Genomic DNA, 18,273 nt, shown 5'->3' with positions numbered 1-18,273 from the left:
ACAATGCCTGACAAACGTGTCAAACACTGATAATGATCGACAATGCCTGGAAATCCTAGACAATGCTAGGAAATGCCCAACAATGCCTGAAAGTAGCTTAATCTAGAATGCCTGACTACCCCTGAAAATGCTAGACAACCCCTGAAAATGTTCGACAATGCCTGACAAACCCGTCAACCACTAATAATGATCAACAATGCCTGGAAATCTTAGACAATGCCTGGAAATTCCCAACAATGCCTGAAAGTAGCTACTCTACAATGCCTGACAACCCCTGAAAATGCTCGACAATCCCTGAAAATGTTCCATAATGACTACCAAACCTGTCAAACACTGATAGCCTATTGATCAACAATGCCTGGAAATCCTAGACAATGCCTGGAAATTCCCAACAAATTTCTGAAAGTAGCTACTCTACAATGCCTGACAACCCCTGAAAATGCTCGACAATCCCTGAAAATGTTCGACAATGCCTGAAAATGTTCCATAATGACTACCAAACCTGTCAACCACTGATATTGATCGACAATGCCTGGAAATCCTAGACACAATGCCTAGAAATTCCCAACAATGCCTGAAAGTAGCTACTCTACAATGCCTGACAACCCCTGAAAATCCTCGACAATCCCTGAATATGTTCGATAATGCCCGAAAATGATCGACAATGCCTCACAAGCCTGTCAACCACTGATAATGATCGACAATGCCTGGAAATCCTACAGAATGCCTAGAAATTCCCAACAATGCCTGAAAGTAGTTAGCCTACTCTACAATACCTGAAACCCCTGAAAATGTTCGACAACCCCTGAAAATGCTCCACAACCCCCCAAAAAGCCGACAATGCCTGACAATGCCCGACAATGCCTGCAATGCCTGACAATGGGTATTTAGAGGTACCCCCTGTGACTGTGATTTGTTGTCAATCGCCAGAATCTCCATAAAGCATGTGACGAGAATGTGCGGAACGAATGAGAATATGCGGAACGAGAATGTGACGTCATCACAAGCAATCCATACGTCAACTTGAAAACGAAGAAAGTTTTATTTAAACAAAAACCAAAAAAATATATTAAAAATAAAGTTGTTTTGCTGTGCCAAGTTTGAAGTCAATGCATACAGCCATAGCTACGCTGTTAGCCTTCAAACATCGTTACGCACCACTGAGTTGCATATCTATATGTAAGATATCTATGGTTTAGGTGTTGCTTGTCATCCAGTAACAGACGACCGTTGTTAAAGTACAATCGAGTAACGTCATTGAAATGATTGATACGATGACTTCAATTTGAAGCAGTAGGTGGTAGGCTACTACAGAAACCATAATGCCAGCAATTGCCTAAGCTAGCTAGTAGGGTAGACTATGCAGAAAGAAAAAGTCACATCCTTGTTTAGCTAGGCCGCCCTATTTCGGTGCACAGTGGCAATAACCTGCTAACCACTAACAGCTATATTGAGTATTAACCACAATAATTTAACTTATTTTCTATTGAATACTGAAAAGTTAAGGTGTTCATCAGGACAATTATCGTTTCTAGCACTAGTTGCTACGTTCATCTGATAAAATTTGTAAGCTTATTTTAAATGGCAAAATCGTAATTTCCGTAGGGTCGTCTCGTTGTCTCCCTGTCGGTATGGGAACTTGTGTAACTTTTGTACTGTGTATATTGCATATTTCAAACATGTACCTATGTTCCTGTTACTGACAAATAAAACATTGATTGATTGATTGATTGATTGAAATTGAAATTAAATTAACAACAAACAAGATGGTTTATTGCTTCACCGACGTTTCGCGCACCATGACAATGCGCATCCTCAGAGCGAATAACATACAAAATAAAATTTCACCAGGTTATATACTGCAGTGCGATTGAAGGCAAGAAAAAATAAAACACGCAATATTTTAAAAATTGGCCAATGATGTGTGAGCGGTTACTTTCCACGTTAAATTACGTAAAAACTTCCAACAATAGACATAAAAATTCAAAGCGGTGACGACCAACAGAAAAAGTGCGATTGAAGGCAAGAGAAATAGAACACAATGTTTTAAAGATTGGCTAATGATGTGCGGTTACTTTCGACGTTAAATTACGTAAAAAACTTCCAACAATAAACATAAATTCGAAGCACTGAAGACCACTAGAAATTCGAGACAAAATTAGATTGCAATAACGTTTCCAACTGTGTTTAAGTAGACTTGAAGCCTGCACGTCGAGACAATAATGATTTATAAGGTTTTGGTAAAAGGTTTCCGTCGTTCCGGTTGAGTACATTGCAATGTTTGGATGTGATGTTGATGAAGCAACTTTCTGCGGTGGTGCGTTGGTAATAATTACTTTCATTTTTCAAAATTTTTGTTTCTGACCAGTTAATTTTGTGATCCTCTTCTAACATATGTAAACAAAGGGCTGACTTTTCATGTTCCATATTTTTGACCGCTCTGCGATGTTCTTTGACCCGGGAATATATACTACGTTCAGTTTGGCCAATATAAACTGCGTCACAATCATTACAAGGAATTTCATAAACAACACCACATTTATTGTCAAAAGGGGTGAGGTCTTTTGGTAGTGATAACATATTGCCGATGGTTCGGAATGGTTTCATAGCGACTTTAACTCCGGCGCGTTATTTTATTGATTGCGTTATTTTATGATAGTTATTTTATGTGCACTTTCATTTATTTCAATTCTACATGTATGATTTGTGATGTAGCCCAAGCTACGCTAGTACAGTCAGTATAGGCTTCAGTTAACTGATTAACTTGCTCTCTTTGGTTTTGGTTTAAAGGATTCTGATTGGTCGAAATCTTTGATGACGTAGTTGGTTGTTTAGGCAGAATTCAGAACCACTAGTCTGCATACAAATAAACTATAAACAAGTGGGCTACATAATTATACAAAGAACAATTTTATACTTGAGTTTTACGCGTTGAGATGGTTTTTTGTATGGCTCCCAGTTGTAGAAACGGAAGAAACGTGAAAGGGGTACAATTTCATCGTTTACCTCTGAATAATCAAGACAAGCTTAAGGAATGGATCTCTGTGATGAAACTCAAAAACCCACCAGTCAACAAGCACTGCCGTGTGTGCAGCGACCATTTTCTGGCCGCAAGTGGCTATGCTTACGGTGCCGTAGATATAGCCGTTCCGTGCCTTTTTTTGTAGTAACGGAAGAAACGTGAAAGGGAGTACAATTAACTCAAAAACCTACCACTCAACAAGCACTGCCGTGTGTGCAGCGACCATTTTCTGGCCGCAAGTGGCTATGCTTACGGTGCCGTAGATATAGCCGTTCCATGCCTTTTTTTTAATTTTTACGTCGCTTTTACTGCGCATGCGCGCTGTTGCTGCGCATTTTTCTTCCACCTTCTCTTCAAAGTAAAAGACAAACAAATGAAAAAAGTGCATATATAACTTCTAAATTCAACTGTTTTTGCTAAGTGAATCAGTGGCGCGTACGATCTTTGTCTGGCTCGTACTACCAAGGATATGAGTTCGATACCCCCAGGAGGTGTTCTTTTAAAGTAAATTCTGACCCGAACTGACTCAATCGTTAGACTGCGCATTTTTGTGGCGTGTTTAGTTTGCTTTTATTTCTGACCATCACAACGAAAAAACAGTATAAGACAAACATAGCAGAGGTCTAGAAAAAGGTAGAAGCGACAAAATGCGGACGTTTTAGCGTGCACCACACCAAAGCAGGACAATCAGTTTAAAATATGGCACGGTTGCAACACCTTAATAAATTTTTATAAATTTAGAATTTTTTTAAAGAAAAAACTCATTAGCCTTTTTTTCTCTTTTTCGAAATTTATAAAATTAAAATTTTTATTTGGCAACAGTCCTGGCAACATTCATTTTCCATCATTGTTGGCATGATGGCACAATTTCCACACCTACACCATTTCAAATTCTCCATCCTACTGGTGTCGGAGCTGGCACTGTCGGAGCTCGAATCCGAATCACAGTCATCTCTGTCAAGGCGCTGTCTTTTTGGTTCAAACAAAAATCCTTGAACAACCAACTACGTCATAAGATACATAGCGCCATCCGGTGACTGATATTCTTTTCGTTATATTTGCCTAACAAAAAAGTTTATCAAAAAAAATTGTCGAAAAAGATAATACTTAAACACCAAAAAATCAACAACAAAATTTTCATTTCAGGTCCCCTTTAACTTACCAGCCTGCTAAACAGCGAGCAAACTGGAAAACTATTTTTCCAAGACGCAAACATACAAATCAATTTTGCAAGTGACACAACGTAACAAAGCGCCTGCTGATTGGTCAATTTTCAGGATAGGACACAAAATAAGGACCTGTTGTAAATATGCATCTGGGCTTTTTGTCCGATGATTAAGATTGAAATCATTCTTTATCTCCATTTTCATATCCAAGTATACAGTGTTATGGAAGCTTTAGATTCTCAATTTTTGTATTCATTATTTCTTTAATGTTTACTTTCAACTATTACCTGTCCAGTGTCCATTGCCGGTGTTCATCTGGTTTATGTTATTTTTTCAGCCTTCCGTTATATCAGCGATGTCTTCCAGCAATGTTCTTGATGTTTTTACTGCTGAAACGTCTTCCAGGAACCCTGAGAGATTGAGCAAGTTTCTTGTTTCCGTTACAGACCAGCAGATCAAGAGCGCCCTCACCATAGCTAGAGACAGAAAGGTTTCTATGAATCGCTTAGAGAGCTTGCAGTTAATATTTATTGTGTGATTTTCACAATAAGATGTAATATTTGCTAAATTGTTCTAATCTTCCTATCAATGTTCTCTGCCAGGTTTACCCGAGTGAAGCAGGCTTCCTTATTTAGATACTCATAATTAGCTATACTGTTGCATTGTTGCTATTGTTAGTTGTACCATATTGTGACACTTTGAAGATATTTTGCAGAACAAGTAAGGTATGAATTTGCAGATCTCGAATTGGGCTCCTGCATTGATTCCTGCTTTTTAGCCAAAGATCATCATGATCATAATCGGCTGCATAGCTGTATAGTGAGAACCCTGGTTCGACGTTCGAAAGGCCGCCGGTTCGACACCGCTCAAGAGCATGTGACTGTGTTTTTTATGTATGAACAGTATTCTGTTCTCGAAAAAAATACCTATGGTCCATCTTAGGGCTATGTCCTACTGAACTAAATTGCATTGATAAACGGTACAAAGTACGTACTAGTAGAAGGTTGCACATAGCTCAAAGCTGCATGTTTTCATCTGACTCTCTTCAGGAGCAATCGTCAGAATAAAATAAACCTAAATGTAATGAATAATTTATAGTAGAAGAGAAACGAAGTGTAAATTAAGGTCCTTCTGATGATCCTTATTTAGATGAAACAGGCTGTTAAGGTTTCAGATGTTAATAACTATATTTGATTTAATTCGCTCTGCTTTGCTTTTTTGCGTATTAATAGTTTTCATTGTTTTAAACTATAAATAAAGTGACTTGCGTTCTTCTGGTGACTATACGCTACTAGGTTACCTCCTGATGTTTAAGATGATGCCTAGCTAGTTAAACTGTCAATAATCAGCTATTTTTTTCACTGCTGTATATATAACCGCATTGGAGAGTATACACATATATCATGTTTTCTTTTCATCCAGTTTGTCAGTTACTATTCTCGGTCATTCTTTGACTCATTCTTTTCCATAAATCCTGATCCCACACAACTTACAGAAAAAAAGAGAATAAATAGTTTAAGAGAATTGTGCTCGTTGAAAATACCAGCACAGAAAAGATCAAGACTATAACTTGTTGGTCGTATCCAGGCTTACGTCCGGTGGTTGAAGATTTAGATTAAGTGGACGGGAGGGCAAGGAAGCCAATCTTCGTAACCACCTTCAGGTATGCCTTTAAGTGTGTTGTCACGTACACAGCCGCATGCTCTTGAGCGGTGTCGAACCAGCACCTTTTCGAGTGCCGTTCCAGAGCTCTCATCACTTGGCTATGCAGCTGACGATTGATGACACCTTACTTACGTTACGCTGATGGCACCTTTAACATGTTATTGCTTGGTGTAAAATATAACGGTTTATGAGATGTATTGGTGGACAGGATGGGAGCATGGTAGAAAATAACAGGAGTCATGTGTGACAGAAAGGTGCCAGAAAAGCTGAAGGGAAAACTATATAAAACAATCGTAAGACCAGCAATGTTGTATGGGATGCAGACGGCAGCCCTGAAAAAGACACAGGAAGGGAAAATGTAAGTGGCTGAAATGAAAATGTTGCGATGGTCTCTGGTGTGGACAAAGCAGGACAAATTATGAAATGAAATCATCAGAGAATGAATGCAAGTCGAAGAGCTGGAAGGTAAGCTGAGTGAGACACGCCTTGAATGATTGGGTCACGTGAGACGAAGAGTAGCCTATGTCGGAAGAAGAATGAGACAATTGGAAATTTGTGAAAGAAAGTTGATAGAGTGATATAGAGGACTCTAATTTGCATCGGCGTCCCACTTGAAGTGGGAATAAAGCCAGAAGAAGAAGATTGATGGACACAAATGCAATTGCAGAGTAATTGAGTTATGTAGCAGTAGCACAATGCTGCACAAAGGCGCAAATCAGTAGTTGTCCAGTTTTAATCCAGTGACGTCCCCGTGATTGTGATGACAAGAAAGGTTCGAACGAAACATTAGTTTTGATTTGACATTCATATGATAAAGCTCTGGTAGATAGTGCACTTTGTTGTGCCACAGAGATGTAACTAAAATTGAACAACACCAATGGGTTTAACGTTTTTTGTTTCTTTTTTCACGTGATGATGTTTGAAAATTTATTTTATTTCTGTTATGTCCGTACATATTTTGTGTGAACAAAAAGATCCAAAAAAAAGTTAAACCCATTGACTTGTTAAGTTGTTGTTATGTCTGTGGTACATTCATATGAGCTAACGAAGTACAATAATTCTAATCCGATAATATGTTAAACAGTGCTAATTGTGCCTTAATTCAGGGGTCCGCAAATGGTGGGTCGCGACCCAAATTTGGGTCGCGAGACCATTCGCAGTGGGTCGCAAAACGGTTTAAACTTACCATAAATATAACTTGTATGGCAAAAATAAATACAATCATATAGTCTTTGATGTGCTGAGTTTCGTACAATTTGGTAGGCTACAAGAAAATTTATACTTTCGATTGCAGTACAGTAGTTAAGTCCACGGTTATATAGCCTGGAAGACACCTTGGGGCAGGGCATGAAAACTCTCTCAGCTTATCTCCAGAACTGGCGACTGAAACTCAGGGAAACAAAGGCATTGGCGGCAGCTTTCCACCTACACAATCGGAAAGCTGATCGTGAACTACAATGGAAAACTTCTGTCCTTCTGCCCCGAACCAAAATATCTTGGGGTGGCACTAGACAGATCGTACACATACCGCCATCATTTGGTGTCACTGCGCAAGAAAATGACATCCCGCGCTGCACTACTCAAGCGCCTGGCAGGCTCCAGCTGGGAGGCGAGTGATGACACTTTGCGTATAGCAGCCTTAGTCCTTGTCTACTCTTCAGCAGAGTACTGTGCACCTGTTTGCTGCCGCAGTGCTCACTGCCATAACATCGATACTGCCATAAACAGCGCCCTGCGCACAGTTACCGGATGCCTGCGTCCCACACCATTGGACAATTTTGCCATTCTCGCTGGCACCCAACCTGCTGAGCTTGGTCACGAAGAAGCCACTCTGTTTCTTGGCCGACGAGCACTAGAGTCTAACCATCTTCTCCACCACAAGATCTCTGCTCCCCCAAACCAGCACCCCCGTCGACTGAAATCAAGATTCAAGACACCCATTCGTACCAGTCGCTCAACTTCTGATCAACGAGTGGTAGAAAATTGTCCCACGCTTAATAAGCCAAAACCGTCCGGTCCCGATGTGGCCTTAATAAGCGGGGACGACCGTATTGGAATTGATATTAATTTGCTAAGTGTTTTGCGCATTCCGAAACGTTTGGGTCGCGAAGATTTCGAACGATTGCTTTTTGGGTCGCACCAAAAAGTATTTGCGGACCCCTGCCCTAATTAACATCTATAACACTACAAAAAAGTTGAGAAATATGCTAAAAGAAGTATTTTTATTCATCTGTCATCAACGTAATATTTTTGCATTTGTAGAGAAATAAGTATTGGAGGATATCACGGGTCGTGGCCACCGTGGTGTCTGATGACTTGGTCGAAAGATTTGGGTCGGAGATTTTTGATAAACTTTGCCCATTTGCATTCGGTCTCTCTCCCACTGCAATAAAAGCCGTCTCACCTGATGCTTTGATGGATACAGACTTGTGCGTGGGTCATGAACAGAATTCTTGCTCTCGTGCATTGACTGTGCTTTATTTCTTATACAGTACTTGATTATAGGCCTTATGAATTTTTTTTCGGTGATAGGGTTCATCATTTTAGCATAATGTAGAACAAACTAGTTAGATAAAGGCATCATATTGTCTCTTTGTGAAAAGTAGAATAATACAGTGACACCCTCGTTCTTGACCACCCATTGGGTGACATAATTACCGAATTAAACAAGTCGCGCTAGCCGGTTTTACTTTGTTCACGTCATGTTTATAACAGTTGCACGTGCAGCTTATATGTAAGCAGTAATTTATGTAGGTATAGGAAATTCCGTTTCTATTACAAAACTATGGGACGTTGGGACATCAATATGATACGCGTTTGTTTACTACAATTAAAAAAGTTGCTAATGAACTTTTGTCATAATGCGTCTGTTGACAACTCACAGAGTCTACTTTTAAAACTGTAGTGAGATGTCAGAAGACTGGCTGCGTCTTTTTCCAATAGAAAGGATTTATATCATTGACACATGATGTAACATATATTTTCCGCTCTCCTCAGTTAAAGAACTTGTTTCATCTTCTTCAGGTAGTTCTAGTTTAGCATTACCAGCTGGAATATCATTTGATTGTCGCTTAAATTACTCGTCAAGAATTTGAATTTCCAAAGAAAATAAAAAGGTGGAATATTCACCACAACTAAACCTCTCAATTTCAGTCTAAAAAACAAACCGTGAACTTAAAAACAAGAGTTGCAAAAATAATCTCAAATTTGCTAGAAAGCCTCAAGGTTGGCGACATTGTTCCGTACTTCGCACCTATCATACATTGTGCATTTGGGTTCTCTTTGGTGTGTATGTGCGCGCTTACCTTACTCTTTCATTGCACCGATCATGTAAGTTATTGAGCAGAAGCTTTGGTGGAATTGAATTATCATTTTCAAAACAACTATTTGGTGTTCGCGGTATGAAAACCAGAGTGGCCACTTTATTGAAACAGAATGTAGTGTCCCAGCCAGCAAAAGTTGTTATTTTTTCATCATTTCAACGACATTTCAGACCTTGAAATAATGTAAAAGTGGCAACTTTTACTACCTGGGATATTATTATAGACAAATATTTGTGCTTTGGCCCTCCCGAAAGTGACCATGATAACGGAGTGGTCTCGTTGTGGGGGTGGTGGTCAACCGGGGTTTCACTGCAGTTACGCGGTTTGTCATGAAGCTATTACGATTGCTTGTTTTAAAGGAAAAGTTCCAGTGCATTGCAATTATTCGTTTAAATGAAGTCTCTGGCTTGAACGAGTTGATATTAAAGTGAGCACCCAATCCACTGAACCTGAGAATGTTTCACAAACGATCAACAGTCGAGCTGTTTTAGGTTGAGTTGCATGTTGGAAGAAGACCACATCTCAATAAAACAAAGGAGAGCTATTGTTGACAAAATGATGCAGCTAGAGAATATCACTGGCGGCCTCGTGGTCAAGATGAAGGGATTTACTGATAGCCTCCCTGCCTATGTCTGGAGGAAGTTGACAAGCGAAGATGTGAGTTACCCTGATTGTTATTATATTGAGACATCACTTGATTACTTTGTTTCAGTGGCCATAAAACTGACCAAAGATTTTTGCTTTGATTTAAAGTGCCCCTGACAGGTTGGACCCAAGTATAGTAACTTTTCTAAGCATTTCCTAGCGCAGAATTATGCTTAGCGAACTTTTTAATCTTAACCTCGTAGCTCGACTGGTTAGGGTGAAATTTATACAAAACGACAGTTCCGCAGCGCCACCACAGGCGAAACTCCATATTTCACTGCTCTGGGACGACTTTGGTGGTGTTACATCATCCTGGATGGGCGTCGTTAGCGACGGATGAAACAAATGCTTTCTAGATGTAATTGGTGGATCACAGTTTGATCGGAGTAGGTACAAGCGGTTGCTTTTTTCAAAGATTTATTGTTTTTTTGCAGTTTAATAAAACTGTACTGGATACGGTCATACAAAACCTAAAATATACTTGAAGTGAAAAATGAAGAAATCGTACGAATCATCATTCATATTTAATTCATCATCATTCATCACTATTCATAAATAAATAAAACTTCTCTCTCTCATAATGTGCCTTCAGTTGGCCATTGAAATCCGGTGTAACGGCCATTTGGACTTGAAAATTGTTTCGGATTCTCCAAACAATGCATGACGGCAACACAATCCGATTGTTGCTTCCGAGAGCACCACCTTGTAGAATCCACTCCAACACATGCCTGTAAGCGACTAATTACCGATACTGCCTGCAAGGAAATAAAATCACTTCGTTTAGTGTGCATTCTTTAGCGTTTAAGGTATTTTTAGCCTAATGCAACATCCTTACTCTTTTGATAGGTCTTCGTTTTCTTTCGGTTTATTGGTTTTTCTCCAGTTTTTCCTGCTCCTCATAAAAAAAGTCCTCAGAACTGCAAGATGTAAGTGTGCCTCAAAATCGGTCAAATTAGTAACACAGCTAGATGCGTCTTTCTTCAAAAGTTCTTTCGTCTGTGGCACTTCATGGCAACATACACATTCATTGGGCTGGGACATAGACTCGCACTTGTGGCAAACGCACCACCTACAGTTCCCAGCACGCCATTCATTGCTGAGAAGATCCAAATCGGGTTGGTGGTGTTAACAAAATCATCTCCAGTGAAGTGAAGAGAACATATATACGACTAGTTTTGTATGGTCCATCCCACTTTCGAATTCTTGAAGAAAACTTTGACTATTTTCTTCTAGCACCTTGTTTTGTTTGAAAGCATGAAAAGATAGCACAGCACGTCTTTGTCACTGACTCTGTCACATAAACAGCAATTTCCAGGCATTACCTCAACCATAAATTAAGGGTACTGTTTGTGAGATACTGCTGTTACACTGCAAATGTCTATAGCCAGATTAGGACAAATAAAAAATTATCCAAATTGTAGCCCTACAAGAGTTTAGAAAAACTGCAATTTCAATTGAATTGAGATGCTGTTTGATAAAAACAAACTCAATCTATTTGATCTAAACCTGATAGTAATAATAAGCTGACTTTTTCATTTCGGTAATTCTCAGTTTGCACATGCTTTAGAGTAGACCAATAGAGCCCCACACATTGACGTTTTGGAGCAGTCATTCCATACCTTACCAACTCACCACAGAGAAAGAATGTATCCTTCCCACCCATGGTGATGTCATAGCGGTGTTGCCGTTTTTATTTTCGCAATTGAATGAGTACCAGATTCGCCGAAAGTGAACGAAAGTTTACAAGAGTGTAACTTAGTAGCCTGTTGATATTTTTTACGATTTGCTGGTCAGGGAAGTTTGTTAGTGTCATCTCTTTGGTATCTTAGGTAAATTTAGCAAATTTATTTTCCTGTCAGAGGCACTTTAAATCAACAAATGGATGATGTCGACATAAACACTAATCAAGTAAAATGCTGCTCCAGTGTTGGTGCTTGTACTCTAATGATAACGATATGTTGTCTTAGACTTGATCTTTATGTGCAACTTTACTCTTTTTTAAGATAACTCTTATTTTGCTTTTTCTCATTTCTTTATCGATTTAGACAATATATGTCTTATGCTGATATTTTCAACCTGATTTGTGGTGCAGCTGGGTTAAGGATTTAGACATGATTCAGAAATCATGACGTCAAGTTTTTCGGAAGATTCGACTCAGCAAATAACGCAGAAAATTACCTAGATTAGCAGAATGGAAAATTTATGCATCGGCATTAATAAACAAAGAATAAAACAATGAAAACTATTAATACTACAAAAAAGTGCTCAATGCTAAGCAAAAAAGCAAAGCAGAGCAAATTAAATCAAATATAGTTATTACTATCTGAAGCATTTACAAATTGTTTCACCTAACGCATCATCAGAAGGTCTTGTATTCAAATAGAATCTGGGAATTCAAATAGAATCTTGTATTCAAATAGAAACAAAGAATATATATACTTGACTCGTGTGAAAATAAATTCGTTTGCATACAGTGATATACTGTTAATGAGTCGGTCTGTTCAATACAGAAATGTTCTGTTCTTTACTCTATTTGTAACAACACGAGGTTTTATGAGGACGCCCCACTCTAGTATGGAAATATTTCACAGAAGGAAATATGCTAGAAATGTGAAATTTCTTGACTTTTAGTTTTTATTCTTTGCTAATTTTCTAAACATACACTGGTCATTTTTCTACCTTCCTGCCCTTCACAATAAGCATTTCGTCTCAGGTGGCTAGACATTTTCGTGCAATGCTAGCTCTATATAATTATGTTAATGTTAGTGCAATATAAATGTTAGTGCAATTACTTTGAAATGTAAAAACGCCCAAAAATGCCTTATATTTATGAGCAAAAGTAAATTTTTGTTTAGTTTAGCATTACTTTATGTTATAATTCAAAAATTTCAATTTTGAAGCTATTTTCGGGAAATTAAAATAAAAACCGACTTTCTGACGTTTTTTCATCTCAAACAATTTATTTCAATAAATTTGTTAGATAAAAATTAATTTCTGTACACACAATACACTTGGCTATTATCTTATAAAATATTTTGGCCCTGTGATTTTCATAGCTCCCGTTATTAGCGATTAATTCACGCGGGGCTAAGATAGCCGGTGACGTACTTTCCGCGTACGAAAACAGCTCGTAGCCTACTAAGATAGGATTAAGTAAGTTTTATGGTCGTCGTCGTCTGAGCTTCTGGGGCCGAGGGTCTATCCTTTTACCACCCCAGATTCACGATGTTCCCGGACTACACTGGAAGGCTGCTAGAGAGCAGCCAGTCTTTAGTTTCATCATCCATGACGCGCAGACCTTCCACTCCGTTAGGTGGTTTGAAGATGGTACAGTCATTGATGATGTGGTCTGCGGTCTGTTCCTCGGCACCACATTCACAGGAGGAGGAAGAAGCCATTCCCCATTGGTGCATGGTTGAGCGGAAAAGCCCGACGCCCGTACGGAGACGGTTGAGGCGCACCCACGCCTGTCTCTGTAGTGTCAGGCCGATGGGGCGTGTGTCGGCGTCGGGGATGAATGAATGGAGTCTGGTGGTGCTTGACTTCCATTCAGAATTCCATTTATGGTCCGCCCAAGTAGCCGCAGAGATGTCTTGTTCATCAGCTTCGTTGATCAGAAGCCGAGCGGCTGGCACGAATGGGTATTGATAGCAAGTTTTATGGTGCTTGATAGCAAGTTTTATGGTGCACATGGTTATATAGGTTCGTCTCCAAATTCAAGCAAATTTAATTGCTATGTAGCCTACCTTTGAACAAACAGTTATAGACAAAATTTTCATAATAATTAAAGTCGGTTTTTAGCCCCAAACACGGCTGGCACTACATAGCAGCAAATGATGCCCCCCCCCCCCCGTAGGTTTCAGACAAACTTTTATACGGTATTTCCTAAACTGCAATTTGCTTTGCAGTTGATCCATTTCTTTCTGTTTATGTAGATCAGGGGTCACCAAACTAGGTTTATGTAGATCAGGGGTCACCAAACGGGCCGGAACCGGTCCGTGAACTAATTTCATCCGGCCCCCCACGTGCTGCGGAAATAACAGCTGCACTACAACTGTTAAGGAAAAAAAGTTGCCAAACGTTTTGTAAAGGACTGACGTTGCTGTTTATCATTAGGCCACCAGAAATGGAGACAGCCTAGGCCAAATTTGAAAAGATGAAATGTTTTTTCAAGAGCACGATGTCCTTTAGTGTATCACAGCATGGGATAACTTTTCCAGCAACCTTTCGATTTTCATCACAATTTTGCTATTCCACCGCTGACTTTGTTATTTATTGTGCTCAATTCAAGTCAATGGAGATTCCAAGTAGCTGTATATCTTTTCGCAATTTGCATCTGGCCCGCAGCTGTTAATCTCGCAGCAATCCGGCCCTCAGAGAAAAAGTTTGGTGACCCCTGATGTAGATAAAGCAGAGAGTGGTAGCATTGTATTTCCACCATAATGATAACTTATATATCCGTCTAATATTATTTACATTTATTTTTTAGATTATAGTTCTCCATTGTTTGGTTGTGAAAAGGATCTCGTGATCTAATTAATGAGTAAATGCTGTATCAGAATTTTTACCTTTTTTGTTTGAATATTAGTTATACAAACCTTAGAAACCCTAAAATTGAAACAAGAATGATTTGAGAATTGTAACTTGGCTTGTGTTACTTGTATAAAAAGTTAAAGGCGGTTCAAATTCGAGGTTAATTCCTTAGCCAATTAAATTTAATGAGCAAAATGGTGATACAATAGCTAGTTCGTGCCTCTAAGATTTTAAAATGATGTGGTACAGTTGTAATGAAAAATTACTACATGACCAATTGTCAAAAATTATCCAGGTTGTTGAATTAGTCAATGGCGGCCACTTTGTCTCAATGAATAGTATGAATCCAGAAAAACTAAAAGCTATAGTGGATGTAATAATTGACAAGCTCAATATTTCATCATCTGATGCATCTACGAGAGAATACCTAAAAAAGTAAGTGATTGTATTCTTGACGATTATTTTATTTTTTTATGGACAATCTATTTTCTATTTACTGCAGAATAATGAACAATTGTTTAAGAAATTTTTAAAAGTCTTGTTCCCACAGCCACACTTTCTCAGAAACTCAAACTTTATTGATCAGTGGAAGATATATTGTTTATTTTATGTTAAAACAGTGCCAATAGGCTAACTCAGTATAGTTTGTAATAAAATTAGTAAGGTGTTTAGGTTATTTTCAGCAAGGTTTTCCCACTGATAGGGTTCATAGTTAAACAAGTTTTCTGCTTCTCAGGTTCCATTTGCTGAAACCTTTTATATGGCTTTTTTAGACATCGGAAAACTTTTTGATTTAATGCCAAGAAAGGTTATTTAGTGAGACAAGCGGAAGCTAAGCTGAGTGTTGTGGAATGGCTAGTACAGACAGCACGATCAATGTAGCCTACTTAGGCACTAGGGACTGTGTTTGTGTTGAAGACATATACAGTACAACAACTCTTTCAAAGTAGCAGTACATGCGCATCAGAGCTCTGTACTGAGCCCACTTCTCCAACATCATTCCGGAAACCCTGTCATTTCCAATGCGCACTGGTTGCCGTTGGGAGCTGCTGAAGTGTTGTACACTGACGCACTCTGCAGTTTACGATGGGTCCTTATTATGGGTAGGGGAAGGTATGGACTGATGAGCCACTTTTTCACATTAAAAGCTATAGTTGGTTAACTAATCACTCTATGATGACGAAACTTCCACATAACATAGTGTGATCACTTCAGTATATTGTGTAAAAAATTCAACCACATATAATTATAGGATCAACAAAAATATTTGACAACATTGACAGTGATCGGAGTGGTTCAAGGGTGCAAAACGCGTTTGGACCCTTGAACCACCGGGTATGGACCCTTGAACCACTCTGATAAGTTTGACCTTAAAGATGTTTAGAGCAAACTTTTATGATACAATAAATACACTGTCAAATGCGCACACTGCTGCTAACAGTTTGCAAAAATAGATTAAGCAATATTAAACTTCGAAAAGTCGGTTCAAAACTTTTTAATGTCGACTGTTTGTTTTGTCGTTCCTGCAAGTGGTGGGGGGAGGACAAAAACAATTGATAAGGCATTACCAGCTTCGCTAGTCATTTTATAACACTTTACACTCTACTTACAATACACAATAATTTCTAAAATAAAAAATAAATGAAACATGTTTATTGTCCCTCAATTAGGCATTGTGCTAACCCATGAACTATGTGGTTCAAGGGACAACACTTTTGGTCGATCATCGGTCAGAACTGTTGGTGACAAAGTTCCACCTTAGCTTTACTTAATTAGAATGAAGTAAAGTCTAAATGAACTGTACTAAATCCTGCACTATATAGCCCATTACAATTTCTGAATTTTATATCTCGATGCTAGCTGTATTTAAGTTTCTATAAAGCTCCAAACGCAAACGAGAAATTTTACTAAAACACCTCAAAATCACTCCCCACCCTCTAACTTGCAAAATTTTAAAAGATTCCATCCAGAACTTTCCAAGAAATACAATTGAACTAAATGCAACTTATTTAGTTGATAAAAAATCTACTATAAGGTTTTATTCGAATTTGGAAGGGGGTGGTTCATGGGTCAGGTATAGTCATGGGTCCATACCTTCCCCTACTAGCTGAGAGAATCACTACCTAGGAGAAAGACATGAAAGCAAAAGGCCTAAAGAGTGAACATGGGAAAGGTCAAAGTATTGATTTCTGGTCTCAACCAGAACTTTCTAAGAAGAGCAGAAAAGCATCTTTGTTCGGTATGTCTAAGTGAAACAGGAAGAAACATCAGACTGAGATGGTCTGGATACATTGAACGCAGCTCAAGGATACATAGGCCAGAAGCATAAACATTGTACCACAGCGGGGTAAAAGCAGACCAAAGGTTTCTTGGAATGAACTCATGAAGCTTGATCTTGTAGCCCGAACATGGACTCTATTAATCCACTGTGATCTACAATTTACAATGACGCATCAATATACTGAAGCAAAAAAATCAATTTCTCTAAGAACGAGGAATTCTCGTGGAAACCTTTAAAAATTCACGAAGCTATATGCTCATAAAATCCTGCAATTGTCGCTATGCCATCTCTATCTATGTAGCTCAGGTTAGCATTGAGCACTGATTTGTGGTATTAATACCATTTATCGTAGTCTACTATCTATCTACGATTTAACGCCTCTTGTTTCCCGTATAGCAAGGGTTCCCCTTTCCATCATCACTCGGTCAGAAAAGTGCTTGCAACGGATCCATCATACCATGGTATTGTCGTTGTGACATAGTCGATTTTGCTCTTTGACAATGATGTGCCAGGTTTCACTTGCATACAACAGGGCACTCATCACACACATATTATACTCATGACCGCGGTTGCGGAAGGTTACCTTTTAATGGCAATGTCGGTCGCCTTTATTGGCAACTGGTTACCGCGGTTACCGGTTGTCAGTAAAGGCGCGATGTTTCTTATCTCTTTTACCATGTTTAACCTAGTTCAGTTTCCGCATTTCTTATTTCATGTATGTGTATATTGTTCAGATTCTTGACACGGGCTAGCATACTATGTTGCCGAAAACGCAATATCTAGTTGATTTATTTATTTTATGCTAAAGAAAGATAAAATATCTTGCAGCCTCGGCCAGCTCATCTGTGGAATTCCCCCAGTCAAATTGAAGTCACTTGTTTCAGCAGATATGTTGGGAGATTTTAAGACAAATTGGATCAACAAATGCATCACTGAACGTAGCGAAAAAAGCCTTGAAAAACTGAAAGTAATTATATGAGTTTGTTATTCTGATTGAAGTTGTTTTTCTGTCATTTTTATACTCGACTTATATATTTTTAGGCTTGCGAGAAGAAACGAAATGAAGAGAAAAAGGAAGTGTGCTCTTCAAGCTTCGTTGACATCGAGCGGAAGAGAGCTGGCATGATGGTTGGTATTTGCATTACTCCAGTGCTCAAAATAAGCAAGTTGTAGTAAGCCAGTTTTAATTCGGTGATGTCCTCGATACCGACGGTTGTCGGATCCACCTCCAAGTGCCGGAATCACTTTCACACCCTGCCTCCACATGTCTACTATCATAAAATCTCTACTACACACCATCGCTGCATATCTACATCAAATATAGTTACTATTCACCATAAACCTTAACAGCCTGTTTCACCTCAATAAGATCATCAGAAGCAACTGAAAAACATAAAAAAATAATAAATCGATAATACTTGAAAAGGTATAGAATATTGTTACCTTAATACTGTCTGCAAAAAAGAACCTCAGAAATAGTAAAGGCTACCACCAGCGGATACTGTTGATTTAATTTAATTGAAGATAATTCAGCATTCGCTGGGGTAGCCTCCTTTTAACTGTCACGCTTTTTATTTAGAATTTAGCTTCAGCAAGGCTTTGATTTTGAACTACTGTATTTTGAGAACAGTAACTGCC

The 18,273-nt window shown here is 38.7% G+C and overlaps 1 protein-coding gene across 1 annotated transcript in view; it reads left to right on the top strand.

Annotated features, from left to right (window-relative positions):
- Positions 1 to 18,273, top strand: part of LOC145786816 (uncharacterized) — a 296,407-nt gene that overhangs the window by 85,073 nt on the left and 193,061 nt on the right. The window contains exons 19-24 of the mRNA XM_082598556.1: positions 4,526 to 4,678; positions 8,116 to 8,282; positions 9,668 to 9,833; positions 14,650 to 14,789; positions 17,464 to 17,602; positions 17,677 to 17,763. Coding sequence (XP_082454682.1) covers positions 4,526 to 4,678; positions 8,116 to 8,282; positions 9,668 to 9,833; positions 14,650 to 14,789; positions 17,464 to 17,602; positions 17,677 to 17,763 — 852 coding nt within the window. The remainder of the gene's footprint in view (positions 1 to 4,525; positions 4,679 to 8,115; positions 8,283 to 9,667; positions 9,834 to 14,649; positions 14,790 to 17,463; positions 17,603 to 17,676; positions 17,764 to 18,273) is intronic.

Source organism: Aplidium turbinatum, chromosome 17, assembly GCF_918807975.1.
Source record: "Aplidium turbinatum chromosome 17, kaAplTurb1.1, whole genome shotgun sequence".
NCBI lineage: Eukaryota > Metazoa > Chordata > Ascidiacea > Aplousobranchia > Polyclinidae > Aplidium > Aplidium turbinatum.
Note: the sequence above shows the minus strand (reverse complement) of the source record. Positions and strands in the feature narration are given on the sequence as shown.